Here is a 17933-nt window from a genome sequence, read left to right on the forward strand (position 1 = left end):
GTTATGATTTTATACAGAATGTTTTATATGAAAATAAAAAAAAAATGTTGGTAAACACAACCTAATAAAATGATAAGTAAATAAATAAAAACCATCATCACAACTTACATTACAAAAACTCATATTTATATAAATTATTAAAAATAATTAATATATAAATCAGAAATTTTTTTAGAATTTTATTTCAAATTATTGTTTGCAAGTCATACATAACAAATACCTATGAGTGTTGTATTTGTAAATTATTTTTTTAATAATCAGATCTTAATGAAAGGGCAATCATACTAACAGTCTTAATACAAGAACTTATAAGAAATAAATGCTATACCATTGCTGGAATCCTTTCTATAGACTATGAATTCAAATATTTATTAGAAAATTCAAATATTAATTATAATATTTGATATTTTAATTATAATATTTTTAATTATTATTAATATAATATTATATTTTTTATTCAAATATTATTTTATTTGTATTATGGTATCTGTTACAAAAGCTGACTAGTACTAATAAAAATTAATGATTAATAATAATAATATTAATGTAGCACTATTTATTACATAACAGAATCTTTTAATACTGACGTTCCATGTGTAACACCTTTATCTATGCAACAGGTCTTTATATCTGGCAAAGTAGGTGATTCTGATGTTGGCTTAGTTTTTATCTGGCCAGGTATAAGAGTCAAAGCCCTAATTGGAAATGAAGGCAAGCTTGAACCATGAATATTCATTGCAGTCACTGTAATTTCATACATTGTAAATGGTGTCAAGTCATTAATTAATACTGACTGTTCTCCATTGGTAACCTGAAAAAAGATGAAATTATGAGAAAATTTATGAATAAATATTGAAAAATAGTTTAATTTTCAAAAAAATTTAACATTGTTAATGAAAGACTCACAAATTAATAATGAATATAAGCTCTTTAGCTTAATGTTTTTCTTACTGTATTAGAACTGTTTTTAATTATCTAACACTCTAGGATACCTCTTGTTAAAAATAAAGCAAAATAATTATTTAAAAAAAAAAAAAAATCAATTGTGTTGGACTGTTTTATACACAATCTAAGGATGCTTTGTACTAAGGATTGCAAGGCCTAAGAGGGCCTTGAGCAATTGTGATCAAGAAATATGTTTTATCATTTATTGTATGATGAGAAAATTCTTCAAGAAGAGAGCATACAATAGTTCTTTCTAAAAATTGAACATTTTTATTTCTTAAAAAGATATTTAATGTTTAAGAGAATTTAAAAAAATAAAATTGTTTCTAATAATTAAATTATTCACTTAATAGCTAATCACAGCAATAAAATATCTGGAAAGAAACTGCAAGTTTGTTAATGAGATCTGAAAATTGTACATCCAATAATATGCTAAAACTGTAAATTAAGATGAAGTAAAACTCTAATTTATCAATTTTTTTAATGACAAAATAAATACAATTTATTGTAAACAGATTGCTGAAACAGATCACTGAAGATGGCTCCAAAAGTAACTGAAAGCAGTTGGAACAAGAGTCTTTTAAAGGGTTATTTTAAATAAATTTAGTTGGTCTGTCATTAAAAAAAGAGTTAAAAGTTTAACATGTTTCATATCAACTATGATGGACAAAATAATCTTTTTTATTATTCTTAAAAAAATTGCTTTTATTTATTACTGATAAAGGAACTGTACATTTCAAACTTCACTCTTTAAAAAATACTTCTGGGTTAGATTTTTATGGTATTAAAAATCCTTATATTAAAACTGATTACTCTTAAATTCAAGAATCGTAACCACACTTTTCATCACTAACATGTAGCACACTGATTCCAGCAGTGGTTTTGTAGTGCATCTGTAACAGATTTTGATTAAAGCTCTGATGCAAAAAAATGTAAGTATTTGTGTTGTCAGAGAACTATATTTAGTGAGAAGCAACTCATTTGTTTTCACCAGCTAAGAGCAATACAGCTAATCCAGTAAATATAGTACTGAAAAAATTAAATACTCTTTTTGTTTTTATAGTGCAGTAAAAAACACACCACAGTGATTCACAAAAATAGCTTGAGTATTATATTTACACATCTACGATTTGAAAGAGTGCACAATGTCATTTTTTTATGGTCAATTCCTACATACACAAGTTTTCACTTACAAATGATAAATGAAATTGCGAAAAGTGAGAAGTGCCAAAACCAAGCCAAGAATTGAATATAAAATTTTAAACTTAATATGTAAGTAAACATTTTTGTAATTCAAATAAATATTTATATTCTTAAATAAATTAGTAAAATAAATGTAATCTACCTTAACTTGAACACTATGAGGTGTAATCACAGACTGGCTTGAATTTGTGTCAGAAATATGAGGATTGACTGTTGAAGGATCGAAAGACATAAGCATTGTGACATTGACAATGTAGTCTGAAACAGTTGGTGTACTACTGAAAGGTGGAGACCATGAGATATTCATAGATTTATCAGACTTAGGTTCGACATACACATCCACAGGAGCACTGGGAAGAATTTCTGTAAACATGTAAAATTGCAGTAACTGTTATTATGTCTATATAATTAAAAAACCTTAATTCTTTAAAGAATAATTGCTTTACAGTTTTTTTATGCCTTTTATTAACCTTGCTCTTCATGTTTCTTATGTTCTGGAGACAGGGTGGTCAAAACTTTGCCATTAATTTTTAAATTACTTCCCATTAAGCTAGCAGTTTCAAAATTGGCATTCACATTCAGTGTGGATGACAGTGCAATGTGGTGCAAAGCTTTTTAAGAATAAATTATTTTCAATAATTTTATTGATATTGATATTATTATTTGGATGAAAGACAAACAAATAACAAAATTTAATGACTGGATCACGATAGAAGTTAAAACCATTCTCATACATTTGGACACTATCCCAACCAAATTAAACAATTCAATACACTGGAATGGCCGGCCAATTGTCATGCAATAAAATTTTGGAAATGTTCAGAATTATAACTGGATTAATGTACATAAAATCAATTGTTAGATATAAATGTAATTATTAATTATTTCTATGTTATCAATAAGAGTGTCCCACAATTTATCATTCATGAAATTATAAGTGAATATTCTAAAGAAAATTATTTTCATCAAGTCATATGTAGTTTTCATTAACATAGATGAATTTTATAAATAAAGTAATGTAATATTTTGTTTTAATTAAATTTAAATGACATTCTTTTTCTCTTTTTAATGCATTTATTATGTATATGTTTCAAATAAAAATCTGATTGAAAAAACAAAAAAAAAATTATAATTAAAATGTTTCCCCATTTTTAAAAGAATTTAATAACTGACTCACAATTACTAAATTTACCAATGAATAGATAAATTAATTAGCTTAAAATAATTTATTATGTTAAAAGTTTTTTTTTTTAATAAATAAAAATTACATATAAGATCAGTATCACTGAACTCAATGATCCAAATGCAATTTAAAAATCTTTATATTTATTCATTTAAATAGAAAATAGTAAGGTCTGTAATTGGAGTTATAAATCTCTGTTTTAAGATAAAAAGTAAACTATTTTGGTTGTTTGGACCTTGCTTAATTATTTTCAAAGCATAATTAACAAGAATCTATTCTTTTTTTCCTGAAAAATGTATTTTTACTTTTTTTTTACCTATTCACTATGTCTTACAAAATTGTCTTTTTTTCCATTAAGAATTATGCAGCAAAATTTATATGTGGTAGATAAAAATTGTTACTGATAAGTGAACTGTTATTTTTACAATGCTCATGAATTTCAGTTAATATTGATATAGAAATATTGAAGTAATGTCAGATGAAATGTAATGAAACATCATAAATTGAGATTTTTATGAAAACAAATCTGTTATTTCATGGTGAAAATGAAAATTAACAGGGAAAGTATGTATATCACCAGTGATATTCCATACACAACTTATATAAACAAATTTTATAAAAACTGGTCATTGCTGTTAAAATATTGCACATAATAAAAAGCACAGTGTGTGCTTAGCGTAGCTGTCATTGACTGACATATACAAGATGATACGTGCACATTCTGGTATTTGGTAAAGCTTGTTGCTAGAAGAATTGATTTGAACCACATGACAGACAAGAACTGAAGATCATTCTTAGGGATCCAAAAGTAGCATGAAGTGAAAAACCTAAAGATGGAAAATCAAGATATTAAATACAAAAAAATTTATACTTTATGGTCAAATAATCAAAAAAACAAGAAATTTTTTATATTTCCATTTGCATTAATTGCATTTTGAGAATTTGCACAAAAGACAATCATTTAGATACTGAGGAACTAATATGTATAAAAGATAAATAAAAATAATTATGTAAATAGGTGAAAAAAGTTATGATTACATAAGATTAATAATAATAAGCTAAGATAAGGCTGTAATTTGGAAAAATTTTTTAACAACCATTTATCTAAATAGAAAGTTAAGACATTTATAATAGAAAAAAATTGGTCATATCTCAAACTCAGACCTGGTTATTTGTTTCTGGAAGGAATTTTGCAATCAAATTTTGGCATGATCAGGTGAGAAACAACTTAGTGCTTTCTTCAGAACTCGTTAAATTATTGCAACTTCTAAAAATCAGTTTAGATTCTTAAATGAAATTAGAAAGAGAATGATAACAAATTTTAATATATAATCCTGCCTCTATCATTCTGCAAACTCTGTTTTTGTAATTAATTTTATGTAAAAATCAAAATAGCTTCATTTTTTGATCAAATAAAGTTCAAAATTATCATAAAAACTGAATGAATGAGTACTTTCTTCAAAGCTAACTACAATACAAGTAATATAGAACTTACCAATTCCTTCAACAATACATGCAAGTGTTTGTTCTGTATAAGCTGAACACGAAAAATGGGTTTTTATATTGTCAGTTATCATTGTGTATTCGCCACGACAAACATCTTGACATATATCTGGAACACCTTCATCTATACAGCATGGTACATGATTACGCATATCTGTAACAAGAAAATTCTTAGGATAACATTGACTCTTATTAAAGACTTCAATTTTATACAAAAGCTACTTTAAGGTTTTACTACATCAAATTTTTCATTTACTTCCCCTAATTTGCTAAGTGGTGCACTAATTATATTTTGCGCTTGTAATGCATACTCAACGAATCAAAATACCAGTCGAAACTACTAAACTCAAGACAGTTTTTACAGTAGAAATTGTGATTTCTGCAATATATGGAAAGTAATTTTATTTCCTTTAATTGCTTTTTTCATTTTATTATACAGTCGTTAGATAATGACAGCGATTTTTATTTTTTATTTTATGTCTGTCTGAATTTGATAAACTCAAAAATTACAAGTACAAAAAGAAACATTTCATGCATCCAAATAAAATGTTCTTGCTAGCAGAAAGAGAACTTTCTTGGAAAATTTATTTCTTACATATTATGTTCTCAGTAGTATGCTGAGAATAGCAAGCTATTTTTATCTTGAGTGTGTAACATATATATTATTTATGGAGTAAGTTAAGTCGGAGTGAAGTGGTAAATAAAACAATATGAGATCCTCGGTGCAAACTGAACTAAAAACCATTTAAACTTATTGTTAATCTGTTTCTTGGAATTTTATCTCTGATTTTTCTGAATGTATTAAGTATTTAAAACTTAAGTTAATTTTAGTACTTTTGGTGAAAAATAAATAGTTAAGCATTGTAGTTAGGAAAGAAAATTGTCGTTACGAAAAGTGTCAGTTACATATTTTTCACTAGGAACACAGAGATTTGATTATTTTCATCTATCAATTAATGTCAACCTTTTTACAACAAAATCTTTGCAATAAATGCCATTTACACTTAGAATCTTTCTACAGTTAACTTAAGAACACACAAACCCACCCACCCACATGCACGTGCATGCACCACACACACACACACACACACACACACACACACACATATATATATATATATATATATATATATATATATATACACACACACACACACACATGCAGGATCTGTAAATAAAGTAATGAGACTGGTTCAGAAAAACTTTTTATTTACAATCCAATTAAACATGGACTATACATCTTTGAAATAGTTCCCTTGGGAAGCCATGCAACACTTCAAACGGTTTTCCACTCTTCATAGCAATGTTGAAACTCAGAAACTGAAATATCCTTCAGATGGTCAGTTACATTTTTTAATGTTTTCTACTGTCCCAAAATGGTGTCCTTTGAGGTGTTTTTTAAGTCAGGATCAGGAAAAAGCCACAGGGACTCAAGTCAGGTGAATAAGGTGGTTGAGGAACTACAGGAATGTTTTTCCTAACCAAAACCTGATTAATTAAGAGTGCAGTGTGACAAGGTACATTGTCATGATGCAGCATCCAGTTGTCTTATGACATTTTTACACTCCTTATCGGAATTTGTTAAATTTTATATAGTTTCCTTTTTTTATTATTTTAGCTTTTATATTTTAAAGACTCCGTCTGTGTTATCAGTTTTGAGTTGTATTTCAATTTTTTAATTTTTGTTTTTAACTTTGTTTCAAATGTTTATTGTATAATTTATTGTATAATTTATTGTATAGTTTTAAACTTTATTTAATTCTGTTATTTTAGTTTTTAACCTAGTTTTAAGTTTTATGTTAGATCTTTTGTGGTTTTCAGTTTTCTTTTTAATACTTTTGTTATCCAAGAATGGGCCCTTTACACCCATCTTGGACTTTATTAAATTCTATTCATTTTTGGTTTTATTTTAGATTTTATCTGTGATACTAGTTATAAATTTTATTCATCTTCTAGATTAGCTTTATTTTCTTTTACATTTTTATTAAAAAAAAAATTCTATGATAATACACAAGCGTTTTTCACCCCCCAAAAGAAAAAAAAAAAGTTCTTTTTGATGGCTGCTCTCATGTGGGCAACTCTTTTCCACAGTCTTTCAAGATTTTCTCAGTAAACATATTGATTCAGAGTCGAGTCTGTCTTGTAGACAAAAACTCCAAAGTCTCTGATTCGCTCATAATTGTTATCACTTTTTAACATTAATGGTCTTCTATTGTGTGGATCATTTGCAACTGATTCCTGGACATCTGAAAATGTTTTAAACTACCTAAAAATTGGGCTTGTGACAGAGCATTATCTCCATTTACTATGTAACAGATAACATGTTGGAGGCTATCTAATCTATTTAAAACAACTCTTCATGTGTTCTTTGAATTATGTGAAACAGGTGATTTTGTGAAATCTTTATTCTCAAGTACCTCCTTACTACACTTGGCAGAACAATAAATTTGTTTGCCATAAACGGGGAGAAGATGTAGAAGGTTGGCAAGGAATCAAAAAGGACCCAGTTTTTGGAAGAGTGTATACTATTCACCCTGATAATGTAGAATGTTATCATCTTCGTCTTCTTCTTCATCACGTTAAAGGACAAACATCAAACAAACACTTAAGAACTATAAATAATATTGAGTATCCAATATTTAAAGCTGCATGCAAGGCACATGGCTTATTAGAAGTGACCAACAATGGGACTTTACTTTAGCAGAAGCTGCACTATGCCGTTCACCTTACAAAATGCAAGAACTTTTTTGTGTAATGTTGATATTTTCTCATTTATCAGATGCATTAGTGCATATAAGTGTTTGGAATAAGTACAAAGACAATCTTTCAGATGATATTAAGCACCAGTACTTAAGACAGCATATGGAAAATAATGTAACAGAAGATGAAATATATAACAGATATTTAATATTACTTGAAGATTTTATTTTAAATTTAGGTGATCAAAGTTTAAAAGAATATGGCTTACCAGTACCATTAAGACCTGGTGGAATTTTGACAAACAGGGAATATTTGAAGGAAACCAATTATGATATCATGGCTTCAAATGAGTTTGTGTCGGATAACAAACCATCTTTGACAGATGAACAACGTTCTGTCTGCAATCAAGTTATATACAGCATTGAATTAAATTCAGGAGGTGTATTCTTTTTAGGTGCATCTGGTGAAACAGGGAAAACTTTCTTGACCAATGTTCTATTGGCTAGAGTAAGAAGCACTCACACGGCATTGCTTTGGCTGTCGCATCATCTGGCATTGCTGCTACGCTATTAAGTGGAGGAAAGACTGCACATTCGGCTTTCAAACTACCACTTCATCTCAATAATATCGAAACTCCTACATGCAACATCAGTAAACATCAATAAAACAAAGGTTTTACTAGAATGTAAACTAATTATTTGGGATGAGTGTCAAATGTCACATAAGAAAGGGATTGAAGCTCTAAATAACTGTCTCAGAAATCTCAGAAATTCACATACACTCATGGAAGGAGTTACTGTTCTTTTCATCTTTTAACTGAAGATTTTTGTCAAACGCTACCAGTAGTGCTTAGAAGAACTCGAGCCAATGATGTAGAGGCACTTAAGACTTCATATCTATGGCCTCATATAGTAAAACTCTCTCTTACTAAAAATATGAGAGTGCATTTAAAAGGAGACAATACTGCTGGACAGTTTTCTGAGCTTCTCTTAAAAATAGGAGATTGCAAATTCCTGAATCTGAAGGAAAAATTACTTTACCTGCATCATTAGGTATAGTAGTAAGTACTTTAAAAGATCTCATAGACAGATATGAGCTAATATATAAACCGGATATTCAAAACCTCAGAAACAAATCAATGGACTGGCTATGCGAGAGAGCCATTCTGACTTCAAAAAATGAAACAGAAGCTAAAATAAATCAAATATTATTAGAATCATTTCAAGCAGAAAGGATTGGATTAACGCATTTCAAGCGTTAATTCAGTATTGGAAGTCGATGAAGCATTAATTACCCAGTTGAATTTCTCAATTCTCTCAATCCACCTGGGTTACCACCACATGTGCTAACTTTGAAGGTTGGTGCTCCAATTATGTTATTGTGGAATCTCTGCCCACCTAAGTTATGCGATGGTACAAGACTGTTTATAATCGCTGTTCAAAAAATTTTATTGAACCTAAAATTATCACTGGGTGTGCCAAAGGAGAATTGGTGCTCATTCCTCATATACCAATGATACCATTAGATTATCTGTTTGAATTTAAGAGAATGCAGTTTCCTGTTAAGGTATGTTTTGTAATGATAATAAAAATTTCAAGGCCAAACATTACAAGTTGCTGGGATTGATGTTAGAGAAGACTGTTTTTCACATGGGCAATTTTATGTGGTATGCTCCAGAATCAGCAACCCTTCAGGTTTACCACCATATTGGCAAAGGCTCTTCCAATCGATTTAGTGGTCTAAATCGATTTAGCGGAACGGCGGATCTAAATTTTGTTCAGTTGCCCATCTCCCGCCTGAGGAAGAGGCTGCAGAGCCTCATGATGAATGCATGGTAGCTGGAATGACACACCACGACTAAGGGAAGATCCTTGTATAAATTTATACAGGATCTGAGGGGATGGTATGCCTGAAGTTCGTTTTTAAGGGCAATGTGTGCCCAGATGCTCACCAACCATGTTAATTTAAACCAATATCTGTTTCGGTTCTGCCTGGCAGCTGATGAGCTGTGCGTCTGTGAGGTCTATGAACACCTGATATTTAACTGCCCTGCTCTTGGGGTGGCCAGAGACCGGACCACCCTGGAACTTAGAGGTCAAGGGGAAAATTGGCCACTCACAAGCGGCGAGTCAATGTGGCGAGAGCCGCATTGTCGGACCGTGTGGGAGTTTCTTGATACGGTTGCTTTGTTCAGCCGACATCAGTAGTTTATCTAAGGGGAAAAGAGTCCTACCGCACTGCTGTGGGAAGCTAACCTAGAGATATATATGGCTGACCACCAGCCAATTAAGGCTCCAAGCGCTTTAATATGATGGACAAGTACTTGCTGGCATTCAGCTACCTAGGCAGCCCCTAGGCTAGCAGCGAATTGCTGTCTAGACAAAGTAAATTTTAATTTACGGATGTCATATATATTTTTAGTAGTTGACGGTGTGCGCCTACCCATTTTAGTAAATATATGACAAGTGAGGGGTTGGGACACGTAAGTTGGTGATGTATGGCACCGCGCTTAGGCCGCTCATGCTGTTAGGTAAGCTCTAGAAGCTATTTAGAACACAGGTTGCTAAACTGTTTCGAGGCTCAGTAGCCGTTTGTGGCACAGACATTCGGTCTTATGCTTTAGAGCAACCGAATGGGACAGAGGCGGGAGAAGTGCCAAGCAAACCAACCCTTAAAATTTATTTATTTTGGCACCAGAAGGAAAAACATCTAATGCAGTTTACAAATAAGTTCTAGAATAATTTTATTTTTATATTATACTTAAAATATTTATATTCATTTTTTATTATTTGTTATTGGTTATTTAATGTTGTTTTTATTTATTTATATTGTCAGTTATTTAAATATTTATTAAAATAAATTCTTTAAACAACATGCGATTAAGTTTTTAGTATTTATTAGTAGATTTTTAAAAGCACTGGGCCTGTGAGGGCTCTGATAGAAAAAAGGTAGACCTTTTTTTTGGGAGCCCGCAAGTAACTATGATGATGAATAATGATTATGAGTGATAAGAACAGGAGTTATATTATCTATTTCTGACATTATCTTTAAATATAGCAACATAATAAGCAAATAAATCACTCCAAAACATTCAATAAATATGTTTAAAATTCAAGTATCGCGTGGGAGAGGCCGCGACGGGTAACCTGCTAGTATAATATAATACATATATATATTGTTACCACATATATGCCTAATTTAATATCGGTGGGCGATAACGGTGGCAACGATGTGAGCAAGCGCCGGCCCGGCCGCCCCGCCGAGGGAGTCGCTGGATGTGGACGCTACATTCCCCCTCCAGCTCCAGCTTTCCGGGCTTCAATCGCCCCGGCCGCGGTGGACTCACCAGCAGGAGCCGGCCCAGCGTGGAATCACTCGGGGAGAACCGCCTTGGCCGCACCAGCGAAGGACGACCGACGCCTACACTGCGGGGCTCTGGGGGCCACCACTGCCACACTGTAGTGAGGACCCAACTGCTGCTGAGGAAAAGCCCGATCGGACTTCAATGAACGAGCCGCAACTCCCCGACTTCACCATCTTCCGGACCTAACAGCTCTTCTCAGAGCTAACGCTAAAAAAACGGCCCTTTTTAAGGCCACCGCACGGTTATGAGTAACGTGCCGTCAAAGCCATTCAATGACAATATATATATATGAACATTTAAAGACTTCTTTTTCAACTTCAGATTTATATGTTTGATTCAGTACATACCTTTTTCATTAAAATTTATAGATAGTATTTAATGTTTTTGTTTGTACATATATATTAATTTTTTTATCTACTTGTTACATCCTTCAATTTGTTTGTGATAATGACATTATTAGTGACAATTTAATAAACTGTCATCATAAATAAGCAAAGCAAACAATAATATCAAAGTGATATTTTACAGTTTTTATTTCCTTTTATGAAGTAAAAGAAAGGAAGTATTGTGATCGTGGAAAATTTCGATTTTCAGATTTCAACGGAAATATCCATTTTGACCATCCCTGAATCCGTTCTGACTAGTGTCGGCGTAACGTCTTGCGAATGTATGTACCACGTATCTCGCATAATTAAAAAACGATTAGGTGAGGATGTTGAAATTTTCAATGCGGGACTGTTGTAACATCTAGTTGTGCACCTCTACTTTTGATTGCAATCGACTGAACCAAAAGTGTCCAAAAACCCAAAATCCCCAAAAATTTGGATTTTGGGCTATTTCTTAACTGCAATAATAAGTCCTCATTGAGAACTTTTCAATGATATATTAAAGTGGTAGTTATTTTCATTAGTTTCAGGGTTATAGCCAAATAAAACTTTAATTAATGAAATATTTGGATCTTACAAGGAAAGGCACATAGATTCGAATCAGACTTAACCTCCTTTTTTTTAATTAATTTTTTAACCTTATTTTTTTATTTAAATATATTGATTTACTAATAATTATTAATCCACGATTGTAAATAAACAAATAATAATTATCCAATAATATTAAAAGATATAAAAAAAAAAATCAGAAGTTATGAGTGAAATAAAATTTTATGTACTTTTAAAAATGTGTATATGTAATCTAATAGGTATTATTACATATGTGTATATGTAATAAATTTCGTGAAACATCTGATTATTTATTATTAATTGAAAATTATAATGTAAAATCGTATTATTTTTGGACTGTATATTTTAATTTCTTTTTAATTTCATCTACATTAAAGTTAACTGCAGAATGACTGAAAAATAGACTCTCACAAGAACAACATAAACACTGAGGCATACATGCCCGATCTTTAAAAAATTGCAAAGAATTATTATCTTTTAGTTCATTACTCCTCTTATATTATCGGACAATATTCTCCCTAAGTTGGAGTTGATCATCATTTCGTTTGTTTTTTGTTGCCATTCATTAAATCGCTCTTTGGTTTGATATAATTCTTCTGCTGTTAATTTGCATACCTGTTTCCTCTCACTTTATATTCATCATCCTCTCTTAATGTTTTCATCTTCTTAATGTTTATTCTTTCTTTATTTGCAACATTTTCTTCCTGTTTTTTTTCTTTCTTTAGTTTTAACATTTTCTTCCTCTTTATATTTATCATTTTCTCTTAATTCTTTTATTCTTCCTTTATTCTTTACATTTTCTTTTACTTCATTTTCATCATCTTGTCATTTTTTTGAGATTCTTCATGCTATCCTTATTTTTCCTGTATGTTTCTTTTGCATTTTTGATTATTCACCAGATAATCCAATAATAAAAACTGAATACTTTTCACCATAAGGTTCAAATTAACATTTGTAACCAGTATACAGTTCACTAAATAGAATAGTTTAATTATTATTAACTTTTATTTATACGACTCGCCAGAAATCTGAAACTTTTGTTAATCAGCAACTCACAAAGATACAAATAATACTGATCTAGTAATATGAGTAATAAGGGGACTTTCACTCTATCCTTATGTTTCCTTTAAGATTGTTGGATTAATTATTGTATAAATATTTGATGTTAATAAAAAGTAATATTTTAGCAATTGTGTAACTGTCCATCTTCCGCATCTTCTTTCTGTCATCACTTTATTAAAGAATTGGAGGATCGTATTTCACCTTCAAATGAAATAAGTTTAAACGAACTGCACCAAAACATGTGTATATGTAATTTAATAGGCATATAAGGAAGTCATGTGGTGCCACATCTGATTTTTTGTAATAGGTAAACTTTTTATTTTTAACAATGATTGTATTCTTATTTTTTTTTTATTTAATAGTTCAACTAAAGTTGAAGACGATCTCAGCTTTACTTTTTATTTTTAATTATTGTCATTTTAGTTGTTCTACACTAATTTCATGGAGAAATATAAAATATGTGGAAGGTGAAATGGCAAATGAAGAAATATCAAATTCTTACTATGATTTTTTTCTAGATATTAATTTATCACTCTAATAATATGTAGGAACATGGAATGGAAATTTTGTAGTGTATGAAAAATGCCATGCCTGATTGCATTTCAAACCCAGGAACAATTGATCCTAAAATCTGCTCATGTTCAAGACTAATAAAAAGCAGGATGTTAGCTTCTACTCCAACTGGATGACCAGTTGATTAAAAGAACTGCTGTAGTATCTGTAGAAGATAACCTCAAATCTAAATTTTGGGAATATTTAATAATTAATTTTTTTATTTGAAGTTTACAGTTTATTGCAATAAAATATTCCCTGGAAAGAACAAGTTTTTGAGGTGAAGAATTGTTTTCCTTAATAACTTGCCAGATTACAAACTCTTAAGTAACATGGAGTTTGATAATGTTTTACTCCCTTTATAGTATCAGAGAGGCATATTTGCAAATAAAGGAGTTGGCTAGAATTCTTGACCCTGGAAATTTAATGACTATAATTTATTTTAATGATTAGTATAATAATAATATATAATTAATTTTGCTACAATTTGCTGATGTTATAGTAATTCTAGCTGAGTAAAAATGATTTAGAAGTAACAATGAATGTTATGGATGAAGTCCTATGCAAAAACTACTGCATGAAAATGAACAAGAACAAATCAAAAGTAATGAAATACAGTAGAAATGATGTAGATGGACCACTGAATATAAAAAAAGGAAGAGAAAAAATTATGGAGGCAGAAGAATTCTGTTCTTTGGGAACTGGAATTACAAAATATGGAAGAAGCAGGAGTGAATAGCACAGACGAAACAAGGCCTCAGTCAGAAATATAATTTGTTTACATCAAAAATTAATTTAAATGATACAAAACATTTTTGATAGTATATGTTTGGAAGTGGAATGGACGATTGGAGTACCTGAGAAGAAAAGATTAGAAGGTTTTGAAATGTGGCGCTATAGGAAAATGTTAAAAATCAGATGGGTGGATAAATTGACAAATGAAGAGGTATTGTGTCAAATTGATTAAGAAAGAAGCATTTGGAAAAATATAGTTAAAAGAAGAGACATATAGGTCTCATACTGGCATTCTGGAATAGTCGCTTTGATATTGGAAGAACAGAGAGATGGGAAAAACTGTGCAGGCAGGCCACATTTGAAATATGTAAAACAAATTGTTAGTGATGTAGGATGTAGGGTGTATACTGAAATGGAACGACTGGCACTAGATATGGAATCTTGGAGAGCTGCATCAAACCAGTCAAATGATTTAAGACAAAAAAAATAAATTTTAATGCTATTTTAGTCATTTTTTTAAATACTCTTTTTGTGTCCACTTTTGAGAAAGAAAGGTTTAAACTGTTTCACAAAACAATTAAGATGAATCAAAATTTTAAAATGAGTATACTTAAAAAAAAAATAACACATAATATTGGAAAATCATAACTACTTTAAATTCACTGAAATAAGTTTTTATTTAATCAGATAAAAAAAGTAATAAATGAATTAGTGCAAGGAAGGAAAAAGAGCACTGGAATTTAATACATTGAATTACCTTTATATACATGCTAATCATTACCAGAAAGAAATTAAGAAAATATTCAGAAGGAGCATAGTGTTGGTTTATGATATTTCTATAAATTCTCACAATATTCCTACTGAAAATACTGTAAACATTTTTATTTTACGTTTCTCAAGGAGGTCAAAAATAATTTCATCCAAATAACCTACAAACTAACAAACTGACATTATTTTTGTGTAATTTGTTCTTTTTTTTTTTTTATTAGGATCAAAATAAAATCAAACATCAAACTGAATGCATTCATGGGTATTTGAAACCACAAAATCCAAAAAAACATACATTGTTACTACTAAAATATAACAGTAGAATAATCCTTATGATACTACATACCTGCCATACAACGAACAATTGCAGGAAAATCAGTTTCACAATGTTCTGGATCTTGTCCTGTATTGCCTTCCAAAATGCTTTGAATATTACAGAAACCTAAGCAACCTGATGTCACATTGCTTGAAGTACAACAACTTGTATAATTGTGTTCACGTAATACAGTTGTATACTCTACCTCTTCAGAATCAGTAACCACTGTTGATGGTGGCTGCAAGTTACGTGACAGGACTGAAAAATAAATGTGTAGATTGTACAACTTCTACTTTTATCATATCTTCAAATGAAGATACGCATTTATTAAACATTTTGAAAGAAATATAGAAAAAAAACTGTGTCATAATACAAAATTTATCCTTTATTTACTATTTGTAAAAGAGGTAACACTGAATTATTCGCTTTCAGAAATATTTGTATATCACAGCATATTTTAGCTAAGCATATTTTCTCTAAAATTTTTTTGGATACAAATTATACCTTTTTATCCATAAATACATCTTATTACATATTAATTTCAAGAAATATTGTGTGATTTAATAAAAATACAATTGTTTCATTATTATAATTAAGGTTTATATATTACTATACTGATTCTTGGTAATAACCAGTTTTTATAATTAGCTTTACAAACCTTTATCTCTGTCAATATAGTTCATTAATTTTATACAATTCATAAATACTTTATTTCTGTCAATATATACAGATTAATATGAATTAGCAGAAAAAAATTAAAACTGGTAGCCTTAAATTGAATCGATTCAAATTTTTTAGAAAATTAGTTTGAAACTGATCAGTAAAAAACAAAAAAAAGTTCGCATATTATAATTAAATAAAAAATTTTGAGTTTTCATCATAAGATGTCAAACTCTTTGTTTACTTACTAAGCATGATATTGGGTACTTGCTAATTAAAAAAAAAAAAAAAAAAACATTAAATCTTAAAATAATTAAATTTGTAAAATGAAACTATTTGTTACTTATGAAGTCTGCATAGCCATTTCTGGGCTAGAAAATCCACAATTATAAATCACCTATTTTTTTCTTATTCTACCACAATTAAAACACATTAAATTCTCTGAATAGCATTAGGTATTGGAGTTAAAAATACAAATATCAATTATTTGGAAGGGTTTGTAGCTCAGATGGAGTCTGAGAAAAGATTACAAAGTAAATGGCAAACTTTCATCTCCATCACATTTGTCATTACACTACAATCTGAAAGTTAATTAGTATGATGCTTTAGCTAACAGGAAAAATAATATGACTATAACACATGTGCATGTGCATTGTTACATATAAACTAGTACAGCAATCTATTCATTTAATATTATTCAGTGCCAATATCAACTGCAATCATATTAATTTAAATGATTGCATAATACTGCATATAAAAGTATATACGTACTATACGTATTAATCTGTCAAATGATTTATTCATTTTAATTTAATACAAATTAAAAACGTAAAATTTTATTATACATGGTCAGCATGTTCTTACAGAAAACTGAAAATTAAAAGATTTACTTAAAAAAATTTAATTTATATTAAACTAATTGAAAAAAAAAATAAAAACTGTAATTTTTTGGTCACACAAGGTTGAAAGTATTTTTCTAAATTAATAACTAATCATTCTTTCGTATTGAAATAGGTTTTATCCTTGTTCAATTTACATGCTTTACAGGTACAAGCAACTGCTTCATTACATATCAGTCAATCAAAGTACATGTAGTTTTAGGAGGATCTCCGTATTCAAAATCCCATCTGAAAACTCCTCATTACTACTTTTATTGTTTTGTGTGAAGTGGCAAGTATAAAATTTAAAACAATGCCACCTTTTTTGAACAAAGATATTTGTCACTATCAAAAAACGTGTTTGTTTATAATGTTGCATTTTAGGAGGTCATTTCTCATGTTTAAAAAAATCTCAAATCTTAAATGTAATTATGAGTAAAAGTTATACTGATTTCTACTATACACAAAATAGGGATTAATAAATGCTTATGTGATTGAATAAACAATCAAATGTGATATGTGCATATCATTAGTATGCAAGTCATACAATTCCCCTCTCATACAGATGAAAAATATTGTACACTTTAGAATAAGAGCACAAGAAACATGAAACATAATTTTATGATTAAGAAATGTAATCAATTTTAATTTAACAGTTGTTCAGTGCAATAATATAACATTTATAAAAATTAAACAGCAACAATTTTTAACAACATGTATTCTCATAGGATTTTGTGAGCTGCTGTTTGAACTATTTAATTAAGAAACCCTGTTTCAAGAGATGAGAGGTTGTAAAACTTTTTGGTCATTTTGAACTATTTTTAATTAGATATATTTTCCTTGTAACTTAATGTGTTAACACATATTTTACTGTAATAATTTATTTACTTTTTCAGTAATTGTAAGTTGGCTATTTTTAGTCTTTTTGTGTTTTGTTTGATTTTTCTTTTAATACATTAATTTATTTTTGTACATTTTCTATGTATATTTTGGGGAATTATTGTAGGAATCAATAATATTACACAAGTAAAAAAGTTATTAAACTTTAAAAAAAACATACACAAGCCTGCAAAATTTGGGTTGTGGAATGTTTTTTAACTTTTGATAA

The 17933-nt window shown here is 29.5% G+C and overlaps 1 protein-coding gene across 9 annotated transcripts in view; it reads right to left on the reverse strand.

Moving 5' to 3' along the window:
• LOC142332386 (Ig-like and fibronectin type-III domain-containing protein 1) overlaps positions 1–17933 on the reverse strand; it is a 676608-nt gene that overhangs the window by 81324 nt on the left and 577351 nt on the right. For all 9 annotated transcript variants that reach the window (XM_075378862.1, XM_075378812.1, XM_075378850.1 and 6 more), the window contains 4 exons: positions 15318–15545; positions 4827–4988; positions 2291–2511; positions 588–811 (listed from right to left, as the gene is read on the reverse strand). In XM_075378862.1, coding sequence (XP_075234977.1) covers positions 588–811; positions 2291–2511; positions 4827–4988; positions 15318–15545 — 835 coding nt within the window. The remainder of the gene's footprint in view (positions 1–587; positions 812–2290; positions 2512–4826; positions 4989–15317; positions 15546–17933) is intronic.

Source organism: Lycorma delicatula, chromosome 1, assembly GCF_047948215.1.
Source record: "Lycorma delicatula isolate Av1 chromosome 1, ASM4794821v1, whole genome shotgun sequence".
NCBI classification, from domain to species: Eukaryota; Metazoa; Arthropoda; class Insecta; order Hemiptera; family Fulgoridae; genus Lycorma; species Lycorma delicatula.